The following is a 21,519-nucleotide window of genomic DNA, read 5'->3' on the forward strand; positions in this document are numbered from 1 at the left end:
AGAGTTACCAGCCTCAGAAATTGCAGCCCAGTTCAAGTAACAGACACATCTCAACATCAACTGTTCAGAGGAGACTGCGTGAATCAGGCCTTCATGGACGAATTGCTGCAAAGAAAACACTACTAAAGGGCATCAATAAGAAGAAGAGGGTATGAATAGCAAGGGTATGAATAGTAGACATGTAAATAAATCCTTTCACTGTTTACAGCAGGTCTTCACCTACCCAGACCTGTCTGATAAGCCTGATAGGGTGCCGTGGATGTGTCCAGCTTACACCTGTGCAAATCTCTGTGTGTATAGCAATGGAATTAAACATCCAACCAACGCCTCAAGTGTCGTGCTGTCGGTCAACCACACACCTGAGGTGGTTTGGGGTCCTGTCCAGAAACAGCCCCTACTGTAGCTCCTACCCCTAGACACTTGTGGAGATCTGAGAGAATTGGACAGGTGTAAGCAATACCGCCAAAATTCAACCAAGCCGATCAGAGAGTAAGGTGGAGCTCTCACCATGTCACCACCCATCAATCCCTCTAAGATCTCCACAAGTGCCTATACTCTTGGCAGTAGAGGCTAGGGGTTGTTTCTGGAAAGGCCATGGGTATTATGATAGCTCAGTAAATCAGTCAGTCTGGCACTGTCAAATACTTGCTTCCCCTGTCCTTGGGAGAATCTCAATTGCATTTTCTTGATTCGTTGCATGCTCTCTCCTCGTATCCTTCTCAAAACCCATTGGATGAGAATGTCAGAGTTCCCTCCCCTCTCACCTTCTTATCCAATGAGAGAGAGCGGATGTGAGGAATGAAGGAAATGCAATTGAGATTCTCCCCTTGTATACTCCATTCCTCACCTCCTTCTCAAAACACATTGGAGGAGAGGAGGAAAGGTTCCTCCCATCGGGCTCCAATGCACTTTCAAGGAGAGGCAAGGAGCGGAGGAAAGAAGGACAGAGGAAGCAAGAATCAAATCAAATGTTATTTGTCACGTGCGCAGAATACAACAATGCTTACTTACAAGCCTTTAACCTAACAATGCAGTTTTAAGAAAATATTGCTAAATAAACTAAAGTTACTTTATTGTTACTTTTTTAATTTGTAACAATAATGAGGCTATATACAGGGGATACTGACCGAGTCAATTTGTGGGGGTACAGATTATTTGCGATAATATGTACATGTAGGTAGGGGTAAAGTGACTATGAATAGATAATAAACAGCAAGTTGCAGCAGTGTAAAAACAAGGGGTGGGGGGGGGGGGGGGGTCAATGCAAATAGTTCAGCAAAATAATTGTTCAGCAGTCTTATGGCTTGGGGGTAGAAGCTGTTAAGGAGCCTTTTGGACCTAGACTTGGCGCTCCGGTACCGCTTGCCATGCAGTAGCAGAGAGAACAGTCTATGACTTGGGTGACTGGAGTCTTTGACACATTTTTGGGCCTTCCTCTGACACTGCCTAGTACAGTATATAGGTCCAGGATGGCAGGAAGCTTGACCCCAGTGATGTACTGGGCCGTACGCACTACCCTCTGTAGTGCCTTACGGTCGGATGCCGAGTAGCTGCCATACCAGGCAGTGATGCAATCGGTCAGGATGCTCTCGATGGTGCAGCTGTATAACGTTTTGAGGATCTGGGGACCCATGCCAAGTCTTTTCAGTCTCCTGAGGCGGAGACCCCAGGATCCAGTTGCAGAGGTAGGTGTTCAGTCCCAGGGACATTAGCTTAGTGATGAGCTTGGAAGGCACTATGGTGCTGAATGCTGAGCTGTAGTCAGTGAACAGCATTCTCACATACACTACCATTCAAAAGTTTGGGGTCACTTAGAAATGTCCTTGTTTTTTAAAGAAAAGCACATTTTTTGTCCATTAAAATATCAGCAAATTGATCAGAAATACAGTGTAGACATTGTTAATGTTGTAAATGACTACTGTAGCTGGAATCGGCCGATTTTTTTATGGAATATCTACTGTACATAGGCGTACAGAGGCCCATCATCAGCAACCATCACTCCTGTGTTCCAATGGCACATTGTGTTAGCTAATCCAAGTTTATCATTTTAAAAGGCTAATTGATCATTAGAAAACCCTATTGCTATTATGTTAGCACAGCTGAAAACGGTTGTTCTGATTAAAGAAGCAATTAAACTGGCCTTCTTTAGACTAGTTGAGTATCTGGAGCATCAGCATTTGTGGGTTCGATTACAGGCTCAAAATGGCCAGAATCAAGACCTTTCTTCTGAAACTCGTCAGTCTATTCTTGTTCTGAGAAATGAAGGCTATTCCATGCGAGAAATTGCCAAGAAACTAAAGATCTCGTACAACGCTGTGTACTACTCCCTTCACAGAACAGTACAAACTGGTCCTAACCAGAATAGAAAGAGGAGTGGGTGGCCCCGGTGCACAACTGAGCAAGAGGACAAGTACATTACAGTGTCTAGTTTGAGAAAGAGACGCCTCACAAGTCCTCAACTGGCAGCTTCATTAAATAATACCCGCAAAACACCAGTCTCAACGTCAATAGTGAAGAGGCGACTTCGGGATGTTGGCCTTCTCGGATAAACTTGGATTAGCTAACACAACGTGCCATTGGAACACAGAAGTGATGGTTGCTGATAATAGGCCTCTGTATGCCTATGTAGATATTCCATTCAAAATCTGCCGTTTCCAGCTACAATAGTCATTTACAACATTAACAATGTCTACACTGTATTTTAATGGACAAAAAAAAAGTGCTTTTCTTTAAAAAACAAGGACATTTCTAAGTGACCCCAAACTTTTGAATGGTAGTGTTGGTGTTCCTTTTATCCAGGTAGGAAAGGGCAGTGTGGAATGTAATTGAGATTGCGTCATCTGTGGATCTGTTGGGGCGGTATGCTTATTGGAGTGGGTCTACGGTGATGTCTAAGAATGTGATGTCTAGTTTTAACACACACACACTCAGCTTGAAGAGTTTAGTGATAATAATGATTTCATCATTGGTTATTGTTATCATTATTATTGTCAATGATTATGGTGACAGAACCCATTGTATTATATTATTGAATTAAATTATTATATCAACTATTAAAACTACAGAAATGCTGTTGTTTATCCTTCCTGGAAGGGTTAGCATGGCTATAAATGATAGAGAAGTTGACTAAAGCACAAACAGACCTGGCTACTAGGCATGACAAAAGAAACATGCAGTGTCCATGTTTCATATGACATTTTGAACGACATGTAGATGCTTTGTTGTTGCTAGGAGTTACGATCTCATTGTGTCTGTGTCTGTCTAGACTCTTATTCCTGTAACTACACAAGAGAAGCTGCTAGAAAATCAAACCTTTCAGAAAATGTGACCTTGATGCCACACATTGGCCCCGCTATAGAAAGACCCAGGTAGTCTGGACTTGTTTTACATGTATGTTCTCTGTCTAGGTAAACCATAGAGCCTCCTAGGCCTACATCCCCAAGACATAATCATAAAACAATTTCCATCTTGAATCGCTTTCTTATTTATTTTATTTGTTCACAATGTACAACAAAAAAATTCAAAACACAAACACATTAAAATGACATTCAATAACCAATTTATTGTGAGCTATCCGACTCATCATATGGTAGTTAGGTCAAACATTAGGACTTCTGTCTTCAGCATTTCATCATGTTACTCAAACATAACCCAAGAGTATGGAATTTAAATAGTGTACAGTAAATACACCCAGATAGTGCACAGTATAGCCAGATAGGAATGTTGATGGCTTTGACACATAAGTTGAATGAGAGCAAACCAATTATTTATTAGTGCTGTTCAAGCAATGTGTGAGAATTGACCATGATGCCAACGCACCACCGGCAACCAATAAACGGTCAGCTCTCACTGCTGTCTTGACTCATAATTGGGTTCATGTATACTCCAACATATAATACAGTTGAAGGAATTAGCAAATGAATGAGCATGTTCTGAAACCACTGGTATTCTACGGTGAATAAGGCACTGTATGCCCGCAACGTCGGTTCATCAATACAATAAATATCTGGCAGTACCGTGGGCAATGTCTTTCAATTTCATCAAGCCGATTATTTTCCAATCTGTCTGTTGAGCCAGTGAGGCACTTCATGCTACTCAAGTCCTGCCACAAAATACTGGCTATTGACTAGTCTTAGATCATGGTTCAGAGTATTTGCTGATGAGGATAAAGTGAGATCATACAGTACTTCAAACAAATAGTGTCCTGTTGTGATTGCTATTGCCTCATAACCAGTGCTTGACTTGGAGTGAAATAGGTGCAGGTACTCATTTTGGGTGCCGGTACTGTATATATTTTGGTGCAGGAGCTCCACAATACTTTTGAGCTAATATTTTCTAAGAGGAACAGGAGCTCAAGCAGTAGAACATGCCGGTGCCGGTACTCAGCTCTGGTGAGCTCCTGCCCAAGTTAAACACTGCCCATAACACCTGAGCAATACGAGCTGCCTCCAACTCATAGAAGAGAAACTAGAAATGCAGCTTTCCGTTATGTAATTGGCTGTGAGTGATGCCATGACTGCCCATGGTCTCACAAACTCCGCCCCATAGGAAGACTATGTACCATAAAGGTTATGCTTTTTTTTTTTAACCTATCTGAACTGTCATGCACTCTTTTGACACACATACTTTGTTCTAGTGAACAGGAATGTGTCTGTACATAACTGTGATCCTGGAAAACAGGCCTTCTAGTACCGTTTATCCTATTCTTTACCTCTATCTCGCTCCTGTTGCACCAGCTAACACAGGCAATACATTTGGCCAGATATTATCAACAGCAAATAGAACAGAGTAGGAACTGTAGTGTTAGCTTTCAGAATGATGAAACGTGAACCATCACTGCACACCAAAAAAAAAATATGAATTGTGTGCTCATTTAGAATCATTCATTTACTGTTTCGGCACTTCATCTATGAGAGAATGGCCCAATTTCGAGGTCAGACTTGAGAGTAAACTGTGGGTTGAAATACTCTCAATGTACCATTCTGTGTTACTCAACGTAACTTCAAGTTCATATTATAATAATAATAATAATAATGAAAAATGAATGACTGTGTGAATATCTGGTAACGTTTACTTTAAAGAAATCTGTCTCATGATACAAGACTTGGCCAACAGAATCATTACCAAAGTGTGTGCAAATGCTGAAGACAGGAGAGCAAACATTTCTGTCTATAGTTTTGGAGTGTTGGTGTCTGAGGAGTGTGTTTGTGTATGTGGTGTGTGCGTGTGTGTGTGTGTGTGTGTGTGATGGGGTCAGATGCGAGTCAGCTGATGCCAAAAACTGGACGGCATGAAGCTCTGCATCTTGTCAGCGAAGAAACCCAGGGGTGCGAAGAGGGTGCTGAAGAACTGAGGAATGAAACAAAGATATTTCAATACACTGCTTTCAATAGCCTACACAAGGGGTACTCAACTCCTACCCTACGAGGTCCCTGCTGGTTTTCTGTACTACCTGATAATTAATTGCACACACACCTGGTGTCCCAGGTCTAAAATCAGTCCCTGATTAGAGGGGGACAATGGAAAAAACGCAGTGGAACTGGCTTTGAGGTCTAGAGTTCAGTTTGAGGGGCCTACACCATCCCAAATCATACCACACAGCTCTATCTTTGTACATGTATATCTTTACAAGCTCAGTCACAACAATAACACAATTGTACATGTGCTAGAACTATATGTCTTACAATGCTATGTTGTGGCACTGACCTACATGGGGTGGCTACCCCAACACGACAGAAGTGACGAACGGAAATGAACACACTTTCATTTGAATTTTTGAGAACTGATATTCCCCTGTATTCGACAAACGACACAGACTGCTGTGGGGGAAAAAAAGAGACTAGTATGATGAAATCGAAGTGAGAAGACAAGCACTGGGTTGTTGTATTGAGGGGGCATGTTAGAATGTACCCTTCATCTAGGGCTGAATACCAGAGCTTGCATCACTACTACACCCTAGGGATCCAAGGTCTAATTCTATAAAACGCTCTCCCAAAACAAATAAGCAAGGAGAGAGGAGACCCGTAACCCTTGTTGAGGCCTCTATCGCCAGCTTAACCAATTGAAATTGGCCCACGACCGCGTATCTGAAAAATGTTTCAACCTCAATAGTTAAATCCACCGTAAACAACACTTTAATGTGTTTATGAAGCAATACGTTTGCGAGGTGAACAGATGGTTGTGACAGGATAGGGGAAGCAAGACCACAGCAAGGCTCTAGTATCTGGAACCACGGCCAAAGCTTAAAGCATGCAATGCCATGGGTCTCTCTCCCCCAATGCATTTAGTCTCAACCTACAGCGATGACACTGCCCAACGTGATAGAAATAGGCTAGTTCTCATGTCTAGTACAACCACAGGAATGGAAAATATTTTTGAAAACATACCTCACGTTAAGATATTAGCCCAATCGATCAAGGTTTTTCCAAATACAGGTCTGCAAATTGGAAAGTTATTGAGCGTGGCCTTCACACATTATTTTGTTGAAAGGTATTTTGTCCAACTATTTGCTGGTGTTTATAAAAACAAGCCTTTAGGTAAACATTTCAATAATCACAAGTCTACAGACACGTCCACCCAGACCAAACAGCGTGCAGTGACCATGAGTCAGATGTGTCAAAGTGTTTAAAAACACCCAGTCAAATAAGATACACTATATATACAAAAGTATGTGGATACGCCTTCAAATTAGTGGATTTGGCTGTTTCAGCCACACCAGTTGCTAACAGGTGTATACAATTGAGCCCACAGCCATGCACTCTCCATAGACAAACATTGGCAGTAGAAAGGCCTTACTGAAGAGGTCATTGACTTTCAACGTGGCACCGTCGTAGGATACCACCTTTCCAACAAGTCAATTTGTCAAATTTCTGTCCTGTTAGGGCTGTCCCGGTCAACTGTAAGTGCTGCTGTTATTGTGAAGTGGAAATGTATAGGAGCAACAACGGCTCAGCCGCAAAGTGGTAGGCCACACAAGCTCACAGAACGGGACCGTCGAGTGCTGAAGCATGTAGCGCGTAAAAATCGTCTGTCCTCGGTTGCAACACTCACTACTGAGTTCCAAACTGTCTCTGGAAGCAACTTCAGCACAAGAACTGTTGTCAGGAACTTCATGAAATGGGTTTCCATGGCCGAGCAGCCGCACACAAGCCTAAGATCACCATGCGCAATGCCAAGAGTTGGCTGGAGTGGTGTAAAGTTCGTCGCCATTGGACTCTGGAGCAGTGGAAACACGTTCTCTGGAGTGATGAATCACACTTCACCATCTTGCAGTCCGATGGACAAATCTGGGTTTGACGGATGCCAGGAGATCGCTACCTGTCCCAATGCATAGTGCCAACTGTAAAGTTTGGTGGAGGAGGAATAATGGTCTGGGGCTGTTTTTCATGGTCCGGGCTAGGCCCCTTAACGCTACAGCATACAATGACATTCCAACTTTGTGGCAACAGTTTGGGGAAGGCCCTTTCCTGTTTCAGCATGACAATGCCCCGGTGCATAAAGGGAGGTCCATACAGAAATGGTTTGGCGAGATCGCTGTGGAAGAACATGACTGGCCTGCACAGAGCCCTGACCAACTCCATATTAATGCCCATGATTTTGGAATGAGATGTTTGACGAGCAGGTGTTCACATCCTTCTGGTCATGCAGTGTATATAAAAATAAACTCTCTCTCGTCATACCACTCAGTCACCTACTTCTGAAGACTTTGAAAACATCATCCATCCTCCATAAGATGGAGTGAGTTACAAAGCACACTTTGAATTAGGTTAGGCCTAGCTCTACTGATCAACTGCCACCAATGACCCACAGAATAGGTAACCTAATAAAAGTTGGTTGAGGACAGACATGGCTGCCATATAGTGGGGCTAGGAGTAGATAAAGAGGAAGCGTGGGGGGGGGGGGGTGTCACCCCACTGTCCTGTTTCAGGCCGGGGATTTTTATCCTCTTCCGCAGAAATCTGTTTTTCCTCAGAGAACGGTGTGGGCCTGGGCCGTTCCCCTCCCTCCAGCCTCTGAGGCTTTCATGTAGTGCCTCTATCTGGCCCTTACACAAACCAGGCTCTCCACTGCGCTGTAAAAGTGCTATCTAGAGGCAGTCTTTCCCATAACAAAAGTGTGAGTGCGCGGCGGTCTCTGCAGGCTTGTTTTTGCCCAGGCTAATGGCCCTGCTCTGCTGCGTAAAGTGAGAGCTAATAAACAGGGCCACCGTAAACAGAGGATTAGCGTGAGAGAGGGCCTAGCCAAACAAGCTAAAAACAGAAACACTGACAGTCTGCCACACTGTCTTATAAATAAACAAGGGACTAAATCACATACATCAAACCCAATGCTTATACCCTGGAACTAATGCGCATGCTGTAAGCCTATGTCGAATTGTGTTATCAGCTGCTGGCTTACGCTCTTTCGGCCCCCATATATTCCCAGAATGTGCGGGAAAAGGGGCTCTGTGAAATGGGCTATGGGGGCAATTGGACTGCAGTTCTTTACTTTTGATGTTTAACAGGCACGGTGCATTAGGCAATTGAGCCTGGGCTGGAAAACTGCCCTTTGAAAAGGACTGAGTGGAGGTGTTAACCTGTTCTGCTAGTGACAGGCACACTCGATCATCCTAAACCTTAACCTCCACATTCCCTGGAGACCCTCCTGACAGGGTGCGGCTCTGTGGAAAACCGGCATCATCGAAGCCAGTTTCCTCCTCAGGTCTGCTATAGTAGCCGAGTACAGTGCTGCTGAGCGAAGGTGTTGTTCGCTTGTTCTCAACCAACATTTCCGTCTTTCTCAAGAGACTTGGAACCGGGAAGTGTGGCAACGCAAGACTAGCCTGTTCTGGTTGAGAAAGGCCCACGTCACTTATCTAGTCTGAACTAATCACTAGAGTGGCCCTCTTAGCTGTTGCTCTGTGGATGATCTTCAAGTCCTGCTATCCAATACATGAATGAACTACTAACTACCTGGCTGGGACAGGGTTTAGTTGGAGATGCTGCTTTTGCGCCAAGTCGCACAGTACAGTACTCTAGGAATCTACTTAGACAACAGGATATGGTTAAGCTATATTTTATTCTCACACCTTGGAGACAAAAACAGCTCGATTAAATGATACAATATTAAATCCTAAGAGATTCTGGCTGTATTTCTCTAGCGCTGTGCAGTGAAAGACACAGGACCCTCTTACAACCAGACCCAGGCATCCCATGACCCTCGTTGTTGACAGAGATGAGAGGCGGCGACTACACCAGAGGTCAACTGAGTACATGAGAATAATAACACGCATACAACATGTCTTAGTAATTTCATCGTTCCAATTAAAAACGCTTCTAAATGTAAAAACAGATCCAGTTTGATATCAGCAAATAACTCTAGGTTAATGTTATTTTCTATACTAGGATATGTCAATGCCACACCTCTGCAACTCCTGAGAAAGTTGATCACAAAGCAGAGAAATACCACATCCAGATTCCATTTATATATTGATAACCTTGTTTTTTTTTGCTAGCCCAAATGACCATGTATTCATTCAGTGAATGTAACATGAAAAGCCATGTGAAGCGGCACATAGTAAATATTACCCCCCCAACAACCAAAACGATCAGCGGAAGAGAATTGCACGACTTACTGCTTTGGCAAAGACGCCCATGAGCTCAGGAAACTGGTGTGTGAGCATGGCCAGCATGGCAGTGAACGAACAAAGGCCCGCTGTGAAGAGGATGAAGAAGGGAAGCTCTTTCTTTGGGTACACAGACACCTCGTGGAAGGCTGCAGAAGAGAATGAGAGAGGGGGGGACAGAGAGAGAGGAGAAGAGAGAGATAGAGGCACATATTATCATCAGAATTGACCATTGCATTGAGTTTACTGTATAGTAGTGACTTGTCCTACTACTTACAGGGCAGCAGTTCCCGATCTGCTGTTTCTGTGCACCCAGGGTAGGGGTAAAACAGGTGACCCTTCTCTAGAGGGTAGGGAATTATCCGAAAAGCTTCAGGGACAGGAGAGAAATGCAGAAAAACACATCAAGCATGAGAATAGATTGAATAGATTTTAATGTCAATTATTTTTTCATGCGAGTACTGCCAATGCATTGATGCATGTGTAACTATGTTGTTTTAATTGCCAGAAATGCAATCAATGAATTAATCAACCTACTAATTAATCAAACAATCAATCAATGTCCCAGTACGTACTGCCTTCCCAGGTGCAGTGTAGCAGGTTTAAGGCTCCCTCGGCCCTCTTCCAGTGCTGCAGGTGAAAGAAGGCGTAGGCCACCGCCTCGCTGTCCCCCCTCTTCAGGATGTGTTCTGGAGGCAGGATCAGACTCTTCATCTCTAATAAATACTACAGACAGAGAGGCAGACAGGAGATAACGCCGTTACAGTACATTACAGGCAAATGTGTTGACATAGACAGCAGACGCTCTTATCCAGGGTGGCTGACAACCAGTGCTAGGTAAACAACCGCATTTCGCAATAATAGTCGCTATCGGCAACATTTGTGCCGTTCAGAAGAGAGAAGTGTGAATGTGAGTGCAAGGAAGACAAGGGCAGCGTAGTTCATTTATTTTAAATGGGAATTAGTCAGCACCTCATCCATATCCTGTTGAGCAATAATTCCCTAGGCTAAGGCTATCTGACCGATAGACTGAAATATACTTTTCCTCGTGAGGTATTTGTTGAGAGCCCTTGTTTTGCAATTGTTCAAGTGGGGAAAATCTGAAGCCTCTCTCTGCTCTGTTACTGTTAGATTCAGAGTGTAACCTCCCCTTGTAAGTTCCTCCCACCGAGTCAGGCAGTACTATGCTGTGTGGTGCTGCCGACTTTCCTCCGTGTCTGGACTGTGTGTGTGTGTGTGTGGCGTTAATCCCCTCTGAACTGGTCCCCTGGGCTGTGGGGCCAGCAGGGACCGTTGGGGTTGGGCCTTCTGGATTCCCAGGCAGCCTGCTTCACAGGACTATGGGTCTTAGACTGACACTTTGGGAAGGTTACCCTAAAGCTAATCCTGTTTAATCCCCCCCATGGTCACAGGCTCAGCCAGCCAGCCAGCCAGCCAGCCCAGTGCAAAGCAGCCCAGAGCCGCCCTGCTCGCCCAGGAGGCTGCACCCAGGGCCCGAGGGGCAAATCAGCCCTCTGCACTGCTCTCCTCTTCCCTCAGGGACAGTTAGCTGGTGTGTTAGCTGGCTGGCTACAGTGTGTCTGCATGAATATGATGCTGATTGGTTATGCTTGGATAACTGTCTGAGTTTCACGTTTTTGAGAATGACTGTCTAGCACTTTTTAAAGACGTTTTCAGCGCACTCCACTTCTCGTTGCAGTGATTTATTTGAGTTGCAGTCGTTCAATGGCGTGCGCGACTTTCATGTCCTCGCCAAATTTGAGACTTTTACGCCAGTCAGCACTTAGGCTTACTGTACAGATCAGCTCTCCCACCCTGTCCCTGGAGAGATACCCTCCTGTAGGTTTATGCTCCAACCCCAGTTGTAACTAACCTGATCCAGCTTTTCAACCAGCTAATTATTAGAATCAGGTGCGCTAGATTAGGGTTGGAGCGAAAACCTACACGGTAGCTCTCCAGGAACAGGGTTGGAGAGGCCTGCTATATAGATGCTGAGCATACTTCATTCTGTTAGGAGCAGCACTTTTAACCAGGTATACCAGTGTGTTTAATAAGGGTAGAGGTGATGGTTACCAAAGCATTTGACTGGCAGCTGTCCTTCCTGGCATGCCCTGGCATAAGGGTGGGTAACACCTCGGCCCTCTGCGCTGCCTCCCTCCTCCGTACCCCCCCCCTCCCCCCTTCACCAGTCGCCTCTTTGATGAAGGGATTGAGTTTCATTGACGTTCCTCTTTTATCTTGGAACACTCATAAGCCGTAGCATAACTCATAAGCCTCCCTCAGATTTTAATCTTCGGCATTTAGCACAATGGAACAAGTCGACGACATCTAGCCGTCGTCTCATTGGCTCACGGTGCTGTTGAAGGATAGGTGACCTCTGAGGACGTCTGTCATGTTAGGTCACCCGAAGGTAGCGGTGGACTGAACTGGACGGATGCTGGAATAGGAGGATGATATTGACCCGAGAAAGTGATCTAAAAAGGTCCGTTTTGTATTGTTCCTTCCAATGATTAAGGTTAGGATCTGGTGAAGGTCAGCTGACCCTAGAGCTGTGCCAAGGCACTCCTTACTACCGTCCGTCTCCTCCAGTGAAGTGTTGGATCACACCTACTACTCCCTAAGTCAAGCCTCCATCCACCTGAATTCTGAACAAGGCTGAGGAGGCCATCGCCACAACATAGGCTACCGGGCACAAAGCAGCACACTCCAAATGCGCGAGGAAGTGTTAACCACAGGAGTGTGCTAAATATAAAACACATTCAGGTGTCCTTAACACTTGACCAGCCATACAGGCTTCCCTCTGTCCGGTTCCTCAACCTTCCTACTGTTCCTTGGAGAGAGAGGGAGAGAGAGAAGAGAGAGCGAGACTGATTGGGACAGACAAGAAAAAAAGTGGCGAGGAAAGGGGGAGCGAGCAGAGCGGTTAAGAGGTTGAGCACTGAAACAGCTGGGTGTGTGGAGCATTTAGTGCAGTCTGCTCATGTGATGTAGCGTGATGTCCATATATAATCCCCTCAGGCCTGCTGCGATGCTGGCCCTAACACTCCCCACGCCTGACCTCCCAGAATGCCCATAAATCTTGCCTTCATTACACCACTCTTCCAAGGCTGCCTGGTGGGGGCTGGCTGGTGGACTGACTGACTGCTGAGGGGTCACGTTGCCGAGGCCGGTGGGAGGAATCGGGGGGTCTCGCTCGTTGATTGAAGCAGGGGAATGCGGGGAAGCTGCTGGGAATGGAAGCCCACCCACAACAGAGCCAGAGCAGCTCGCTCCAGTCCAGTGAACAACTGGTATCTGTGTGTGAACACTGGCTGCTGGGAAGAAAACAACCCACGCCAGGCATGCCTCGGGCTCTACGGCTACAGGTGCACTCACTGACCATTTAGACAGACAAGAACAGGGGTCCCTTGTGAAAGAGATACACACCGTATCTTGATAAGATCTCAATGGGACTCACCTTGATAAATAAATAAAGACAAGTCTGACACAAATCATTTAGACCAGGAAATAATCCCGCTGCATAATCTCAAAAGCTTTGACTATAAGACCAAAGCACCCAACCTCTAGTGGACTCAATGAGTTGACTTGAAAACGGTGAGGCCGACAGAACATGCTTCACTCCCGCGCTCCTGAGGACAATCTGACAGACACGACTCTTTAAAAGTCGCTGTGTTAAGTCAGTCGTCATGTCTGTCTCTCTGTCCGTCTGCGTGTACCAAGGCGCATGCCACCCACCTGAGGATCTGCCTTTTTCAGCCATTTATTTCCTGTGTTTGAGGGGTGCAAAATCCAACTGTCACTTCAATATCACTGGATTGATTGCTTTCATTTGACTCCGGCGAACCTTTCATACTCTTGCTTGAGCCTGTCATTTTTTCTCCGTTAAAGGTACGACTGCAGAAATGTTTGTAACGGCCTGTCAAACACACCCTGGTAACGGCTGAAATGGACTCAATGGGAGACGTTGTCTTTCCGTTGCGTCTATAATGACGCTAAAGCTTCACCTGGGATTCAACGCATCGTTTCGATACTTACATCACAAGAAAGAGAAGAAAGATAACTTTATTTTGATGGGTGTTGATTTTTTTTGTGGAATTAAAAAAAGGAAATTTAACACAGATGTTTACAAGTTAGATGCGCTGAAATGAAACAAGTACCAAAAATGAACACTTGAATTATAGTGGTATTATGTCTGATCTCGCAAACAATGTACAGTATGTTTAGATAGGTGTAATCTAGAGCCGAGTGTGGTGATTTCTAATCTCGGATATCCTGCTATTGACACACTTGTTGAATTACGCAACAGAAAGTGACAACAACAGTAATTAATTAGGCAGTCTAGACAGCACAGGTGAGTGCAGGGAGGCGTAGACAGGGCATGTTTCTGCAGCCCTGTTCCATCCCGTTACGCTAATGTGTTCATGTATGAAAATACACCCATTGTATTTATGCAAATGAGGCAGCTCATTTGTTTTATTTTACTAAAGAAAAAAAAACACCTGATACCATTAGAAAATGTACAGTATCATCAGAAAGTATTCATACCCCATGACTTATTCCACATTTTGTTGTGTTACAGCTTGAACTCAAAATGGATGAAATAAAAACAATTCTCATCCATCTACACACAATACCGCATGACAAACTGAAAACATGTTTTTAGAAATGTTAGCAATTGTATTGAAAATGAAATACAGATATGTATATAAGTATTCACAGCAGTGAGCCAATATACGTTAGATTCACCTTTGCCATAGATTTTCAAGCCGATTTAAGTCCAAACTCTAACTAGGCCAATCAGGAACCTTAAATGTCGTCTTGGTAAGCAACTCCAGTGTATATTTGGCCTTGTGTTTTATGTTATTGTCCTCTTGAATGTTGACTTTTCTGGTGGAAAGCAGACAACCAGGTTATCCTCTATGATTTTGCCTGAGCTTAGCTCTATTCTGTTTCTTTTAATCCTGAAAAACTCCCTAGTCCACTCCTTGCTGGTGACAAGCATACCCATAACATGATGCAGCCACCACCATGCTTGAAAATATGAAAAGTGGTACTCAGTGATGTGGTGTGTTGGATTTTCCCCAAACATAATGGTTTGTATTCAGAACAAAGTTCATTTCTTTGCCACATTTTTTACAATTTTATTTTAGTGCCTTATTGCAAACAGGATGCATGTTTTGGAATATTTTTTATATGTACAGGCTTCTTTTCACTCAGGCAATTATGTTAGTATTGTTGAGTAACTACAATGTTGTTGATCCATACTGTTTTTTCACTACCATTAAAAGCTAACTGTTTAAAGTCACAACTGGCCATGAGCGGTTTCTTTCCTCTCCGGCAACTGAGTTAGGAAGGACACCAGTATGTTTGTAGGGACTGGGTGTATTGATACACCATCCAAAGTGTAATTAATAACTTTACCATTCTCAAAGGAATATTCAATGCCTGCTTCTTTTTTTTCTCTTACACATCTACCAATAGGTGCCCTTCATTGGAAAGCATTGGAAAACCTCCCTGGTCTATGTGTTTAAAATTCACTGCTTGACTGAGGGACCTTACAGATAATTGTATATGTGTGGGGTACAGAGATGAGGTAATCATTCAAAAATGATATGTTAAACACTATCCATGCAACTTATTATGTGACTTGTTAAGCACATTTTTATTCCTGAACTGATTTAGGCTTGCCATAACAAAGGGGTTGAATTGACTCGAGACATTTCAGCTTTTCATTTTGTATTAACTTGTAAAAATGTCTAAAAACATCATTCCACTTTGACATTATGGTGTAGGCCAGTGACACAACATCTAAATTCAATCACAACAAAATGTAGAAAAAGTCAAGGGGTGTGAATACTTTCTGAATGCACTGTGTATATATAAGTGCAATCTAAGAAAATAAGTGACATATGACAATACATGTTATACCTGAATTTCCACCAAAATCCCTGAACTCCATTAATTATGTGTCAGTGCCAGTAAAATGTTTTATGTGCTATAATTCAGTCGATATCTGATGGATTTGAACAATTCTATAAGGTTTGGAGTGTCTCCTGTCTACTATGAGATCTTCTTCAATGGGACAGAGATTGACAGACGGAGAGAACATATTAGTCTCTCCTAGCTCAACGGTCTAGGGCAGGGGTATTCAACTCTACCCTACAAGGTCCGGAGCTTGCTGGTTTTTGGTTCTACCTGATAATTCATTGCACACACCTTATGTCCCAGGTCTAAATCAGTCCCTGATTTGAAGGGAACAATAACAAAATGCAGTGGAACTGGCTTCAAGGCCCAGAGTTTAGTTTGAAGGGTCTAGGGTATCACCAGTTGAAAGCAGAGGTGCTGTAGATGTGCACTATCTCTGGGATCACTACTTTATAGTCTGACCCGCCCTGTTTGTCAGTGCCGTGGCAGGGGAATGAGATGGGGCAAAGGGGGGCTGAGAGGGGAGCAGAGAGGGGGGCAGCAATGCCCCTGGGGCGGGGTGGGGGACAGGGAGACACTCAGGATGAGGGCCCTCACATCAAAGCCTGGATCAAAGCACTGAGTTTCCCCCTCGCTGCCTGTGACTGCCACACATCGCAGCTCACACACACACACACACACACACACACACACACACACACACACACACACACACACACACTGTAGGGAGACTTGCGACCACTGTGTCCGTGCATGTGTATGTGAGTGAGTGAGTGTGAGAGAGAGAGAGTGTGTGTGTGTGGGGGATTGTGTGTTTTACTATAGGACATCCAAGCCTAATCCCTGTGGGAAGAGATGTGCAGGAATTGTTTCTGTCCGTCTACTGCAGGGGACACATCAGGGCCCCTTGTTGTCACCCAGACCAGAGCCCAGCCCAGTCATGTCATGTCCATGATCAACGAGGTTACACCTCAGGTTCCTGTTCAGTAGGTAGAAAGGATTTTGAAACGGGGGATGTACTACCTGATTTTATGCAGTAAAAATACAGATTTGTATTTTCTGTTGCAAAAGATCTTGCTACAGTATGCCCTACTGAACACGATCCAGATCTCACCAGGAACTCTTCATAGTCAACTGATAGATAGCTAATGGAATAATAATTAGGCTTATAGTTTTACCTTTGGAAAAATCCACTAAGTGCAGGGCACCATGTTCTACCGTGCTACAGAGAGAGTGCGTAGAAGTGGCTCACAGGTCCAGTCCTGACTACAGCAGCTACATTTACGATACAGTGCAATACTGACACCTGCTGGCTATCCTAGGTCATTACAAGTACTAAAAAGTCAGCACACTTCTGATAGAGACTTTGATGCTCTCTGCTGCCATCACCTCAGAAGAGAATGGAGTACAGCAAAATAACTAAATAGCCATCACCTGTGTTTGTAAAATATGACAGAATTTGCTCAAATAAAGCTAACGGAAAAAACATAAAGTCATATCAGTTGTTGCATTTCCCCCACTAATTGTTCAGGTTAGGACTTGACTAAGCTGATTCTAGATATGTACCTTTCTGGCAATTAATGGTTACGGTTAGGATTTGGATAGGGTAAGCTTATCCTAGATCTGTGGCTGAAGGTCTCGACTGACCTTTGGCACATGTGGGTTGAACTCCACAGCTCTGTGTATAGCCTCCACAGCGTTCATCTCCGCAGTGCTCAGGCCCCGCCGGGACGCTGCCTCAGGAGAAAACCTGGGACGGATGGAGAGAGAGAGACAGAGAGAGAAAGACACACCCGTGTTAAGACAGAAGTCAGGAAGACAGCTTCAAGCGTGGGGGAGGATCTCCTGCACTTCAGTCACAAAAAGAGTTGGATGTCTCACAAAAAAAAAGTATTGATCGTTAGTAGACAGAATTCCCCCTGTGCTACTTGTCTGACCTATAAAAACAGATGCATCTTTGTCAAGTATAGATCACGCAATATACTGTTTTTGTATGTCTTATAAAAATGGTACAATAATGGATCTTTAAATGAATATTTCCCCCACGGGGACACTTACTTCTCTGATACAGCCCGTGCTTTCAGCAGTGCAGACGTGTAGCATATAGTGGCTGACTTTGGCAAGCTGATATCTACAACGAGAACACATACCGGTTATTTCACTTTAAGCTCAAACTAGGAGTCTGGAAATCATGAACACAGAGGACTGGTTCAAAGTTATTGTAGTTTGTTGGCTTGAACCCTGTTTTTCCTCATGTGGTCCTACGTGGTTCAGTTGGTAGCATGGGGTTTTCAACGCCGGGATTAAGGGTTTGATTACCGCTGGGTCCACTAATATGAAAATGTACGCACTCATTACTGTCGCCTTGGATAAAAGCATCTGCTACATGCCATATAGCTTACCGTCATATTTGGCAAGGACTGCTTGTACATCAGCGTAAGCCTGCAGCTCCAGTAACGCCTCCAGGAGATTTTCATGTATATTCAACATTCCCAACAGTGGGAATTCTTTCATTAACTGGGAAAAAGTAAGGAACGGTAAGTGAGAGAAGGAATCATAAAATGTCAGGACTAACCAGTATTAAAAGTTGCATAGAAGAGGGCTAAAGACAGGAAAATAAACATCAGGGCCTCCAGGTCCACATTACTTCTGTTTGTTCTATCCTCTAAACTGCGACTAATTCAGACCTGGGATACCGGGGCTGCGTTCAGTATGACAAAACGGTGTAAAATGTTGAAATCAACAGAAATGGTACTGTACTGAAAGACCAGTTGAAAAGCTTTGTGATTATGGTGGCCCAGAGGGCGATTATGAATGGTGTGCTGCAGGAGTTTTGTGATTTCAGATGGTCACACCCATATCGATCCGGCCACACCTCGCCACACCCACCAAACGGGAGCAAACATACCACAAAGGCTGTTTTAGAACGATGCAAACCGTCACGCAATGTAGCAAATGTTGAAGCGAACTGAACGCATCCCAGGTAAGTGAACTCTCCCTCTAGCCAATCAATGGCTTCAATCAATAAAAATAAATCTTACATACACCGGATAGGTACAGTGAAATGTGTTGTTTTTACAGGGTTGCTCCAGGGCACAGACAGATCTTTCACCTTGTCGGCTTGGGTATTTGAACCAGCAACCTTTCGGTTACTGGCTCAATGCTGTAACTGCTAGGTTACCTGCATAAACAGCCATAATGCAGAACTCAAGGCCCTGATTTTAACACCCCTGGTTAAGGAAATGGCAACACTCACATCTCTCATCATTTTCACTGCCTCCTTGATGCGTCCCAGCTTGCGTGCACACATGGCCAGTCTGCGTTTGATATACACCAGCAAGTTGATGTCTTTGCCAGCTATGCAAGAGAGGAAATGTATTGCATTTAATTACAAAAGTCCCATCCCTGACTAATGATTTCAAAAGGTCAAAGGCCTGAGGCTTGTGATTTGGTCCTGTACTCTCTGTTCTCTCTTACCGCTCCGCAGTGCTTGTTTGAACAGCCGCTCTGCCTCTGTGATGGTGGTGGCTTCCTCCTCAGCCAGGAGTACATAGGCAGCAGCACACCTAAAAACCACAAGGAAGACACTTGCTATGCTTTCTACTTCATAGAATACACATATTTGTTTGGCTGAATAAGACTATTAATTTTGGATTTCCCTAAATGAGCATGCAATGTCTTTTGAACCGCAACCAAAACTGTCATGATGGTAGAGCTCACTCGTGGTTCATCTCTATGGCCTGGTAAGCTGCTCTGATCCGGGCTTGGGGATTTCTCTCCCGCCAGGCCTTCTGCATAACTGTAAGAGAACAGAAAAATATAACAAATACTGAATGTATTGCCTAGACATGGATCCAGAAGACTGTCCGCAGGCCAATAAGACCCAAAGCAGTCTTTTACAAAGAATTAAGGATTCTATTCCTTCCCAGAAATGTAAACTTTGGCTTTCACTATATCATAATATACCGGTTGAAAAGCTTAGATTCAAACCAGTATCTTCAGGCTTGAGTTGCTGAGTGTCGCCAGTGAAGAAGGTCTGGTGGTCTTGAGCAGACAGGTTCATATCGTAGTAGGTCAAAGGCTCTTTTCCAGTCACCCATGTGTACCTTTAGAGGGGTACAAAATAAAGAGTGTCAGGGGCAAAGTATTTACAAATAGCAATTTACCTTTAGATAGAAGGCCAGTGTAGCTGGGGATGTACGTACCTGCTGTATTCTGCTCCTCTGAATAGATTTAAAGGATTCCTCCAAACTTTACACTCTGCAAAAGACAAGTGTCATTACAGTGATGGCCTTGAACACCTGAGTCACATATTCACTGGCCACCAAATGGAAGAAAAATAGACTGAAACAGTGAGAGAGTACCTGAACTTGTCCAAACAGAAATGCTCATTTTTGTTGTCCATTGCAAAATGTTTTGTTGCGGTTTGCTACAGTGTGCTGTGCACTAATTAATTTGACCCAGGTTTGGGGAACCATACAATTGGTGAAATGTTTACCTGAGACACTGGGTCTAGGCTCAGCCTCTCCGTTGACTGAGGAGAACAGGCCAGTGGTCGTGCTGCTCTCCACCCCACCTAGGAGAGGCCGCAGATGGCTAACAGACACCTGCTCAATGAACGAGGTCCCATACTTACGGAAGTACCACCACTCAAATATCTGCAAGCAGGGGATTGGGACAGTCATACAGAGAGCAATGTACCAGTATACAAATCTTCTTGACAATTAAATTGATTGCCATTTATTTTTATCGTATCATTGTGCACTAGCTAACACATCTAGGTTACCTTTGGTGTTGGTATTTGAAATGCACATTTGCAAATGTGGAGTGTCCAATCTACAATCAGGGCTAAGTATATTCACCAACCCCATGCAGTGAATAACCCTGTAATCTTCACAACTCACCAAGATTAGGCCAGAGATGAGAGAGGATGTTCCAGTGAGTGCCACATAGAATTTAGGGGTCAGTGTATTCAAGAACACAGATGCTGAAACAACAGGTTATGTTAGATCAAATGCATAACACATAAATTAATGACACTGCACAAGCCTGACTGAATAATAAGACTGGGATTCAGATTTAACACTGAACGTAAATTAGAGGCTGATAATGCAGAGCCCACTACAGACAGAGCCTGAGTCCACTACAGACAGAGCCTGTGCTGGGTCAGTGTAGCTAGCTAGCGATGGTGAAGTACCATGCCCATAGATGAAGATAGATATAGCTGGTTAGCTATGTCTCTAGCGAATAGCCACACTGACTAAGAAACTCATGCAAATCTAGCAATCACTATGCATTGCTAGTTTGAATGATGTAAACTAACGACCTAGCTAGCCGGTTAGTTGTTATTCATAAGCGTAACAGCTAACGTTAGTTAGGTGTCTAATATCTAGCTAATATTTAATAAATAAACCAACCTGAGATGCTGGCTATGGAACTGTCAACCTTTCACTTCATCCACCGTCTCACGATTTATATTTGTTAGCTAGCAGGCTGGCTGGCTACATTAGCTAACTAGCTAGCTCTCCCATTCTTTGATGGCTCTGCATTACAGCTAACGTTACTTTAGCTAGCTAACTCACCTGAGGTAAGAGTGTCCTGCAGTTTCAAGGGGCTTCGCAGAACATAGATCATAGTTAAAACCATGGCAAACCAAACTGCACATATGTATGTCCATGACCAGGACAGCCACGATTTTAATTTCTCTGTAAATCCAATAGATTGAGGATTACTGCTGGTGGCGTCCTCCATGTTTTTACCGGATGGCTGTGCTGTAAACAGAGGAATCATGTGCCAGTGGCACCAAAGATTTGTTATAAGTAACCCAAGAAAGATCAGAGCCTGTCGTTTCCAATGGGAGCGAATTAATCATACTGACCAGAACAAGCAAGGAGGTGGGCAGAGCCAAGCACGAGATAGCGAGCTCCTATTGGCGCGTTCTAGCCTAATTTGCATATTTCCGTTAGGGAACGCCTACTCTGTGAAGTGCG

The 21,519-nt window shown here is 44.1% G+C and overlaps 1 protein-coding gene across 2 annotated transcripts; it reads right to left on the minus strand.

The window, feature by feature from the left end:
• Nucleotides 1-3,468: 3,468 nt before the first annotated feature.
• Nucleotides 3,469-21,397, minus strand: st7l (suppression of tumorigenicity 7 like). 2 transcript variants are annotated; one of them, XM_029694875.1, is made up of 15 exons: nt 21,112-21,397; nt 20,434-20,516; nt 20,028-20,187; nt 19,735-19,789; nt 19,520-19,635; nt 19,250-19,328; nt 19,007-19,095; nt 18,786-18,886; nt 17,932-18,046; nt 17,588-17,660; nt 17,177-17,279; nt 10,180-10,330; nt 9,882-9,974; nt 9,614-9,753; nt 3,469-5,349 (listed from the first exon to the last, which is right to left on the minus strand). In XM_029694875.1, the coding sequence occupies exons 1-15, from the start codon at nt 21,317-21,319 to the stop codon at nt 5,254-5,256; spliced, it is 1,662 nt and encodes a 553-aa protein (XP_029550735.1). In that variant the 5' UTR covers nt 21,320-21,397; the 3' UTR covers nt 3,469-5,253. The 2 variants fall into 2 exon arrangements, with proteins under 2 accessions (XP_029550735.1, XP_029550734.1); XM_029694874.1 differs by having other exon boundaries at nt 19,496-19,635.
• Between the last annotated feature and the right edge of the window lie 122 nt (nt 21,398-21,519).

Source organism: Salmo trutta, chromosome 16, assembly GCF_901001165.1.
Source record: "Salmo trutta chromosome 16, fSalTru1.1, whole genome shotgun sequence".
Classification (NCBI taxonomy): Eukaryota; Metazoa; Chordata; class Actinopteri; order Salmoniformes; family Salmonidae; genus Salmo; species Salmo trutta.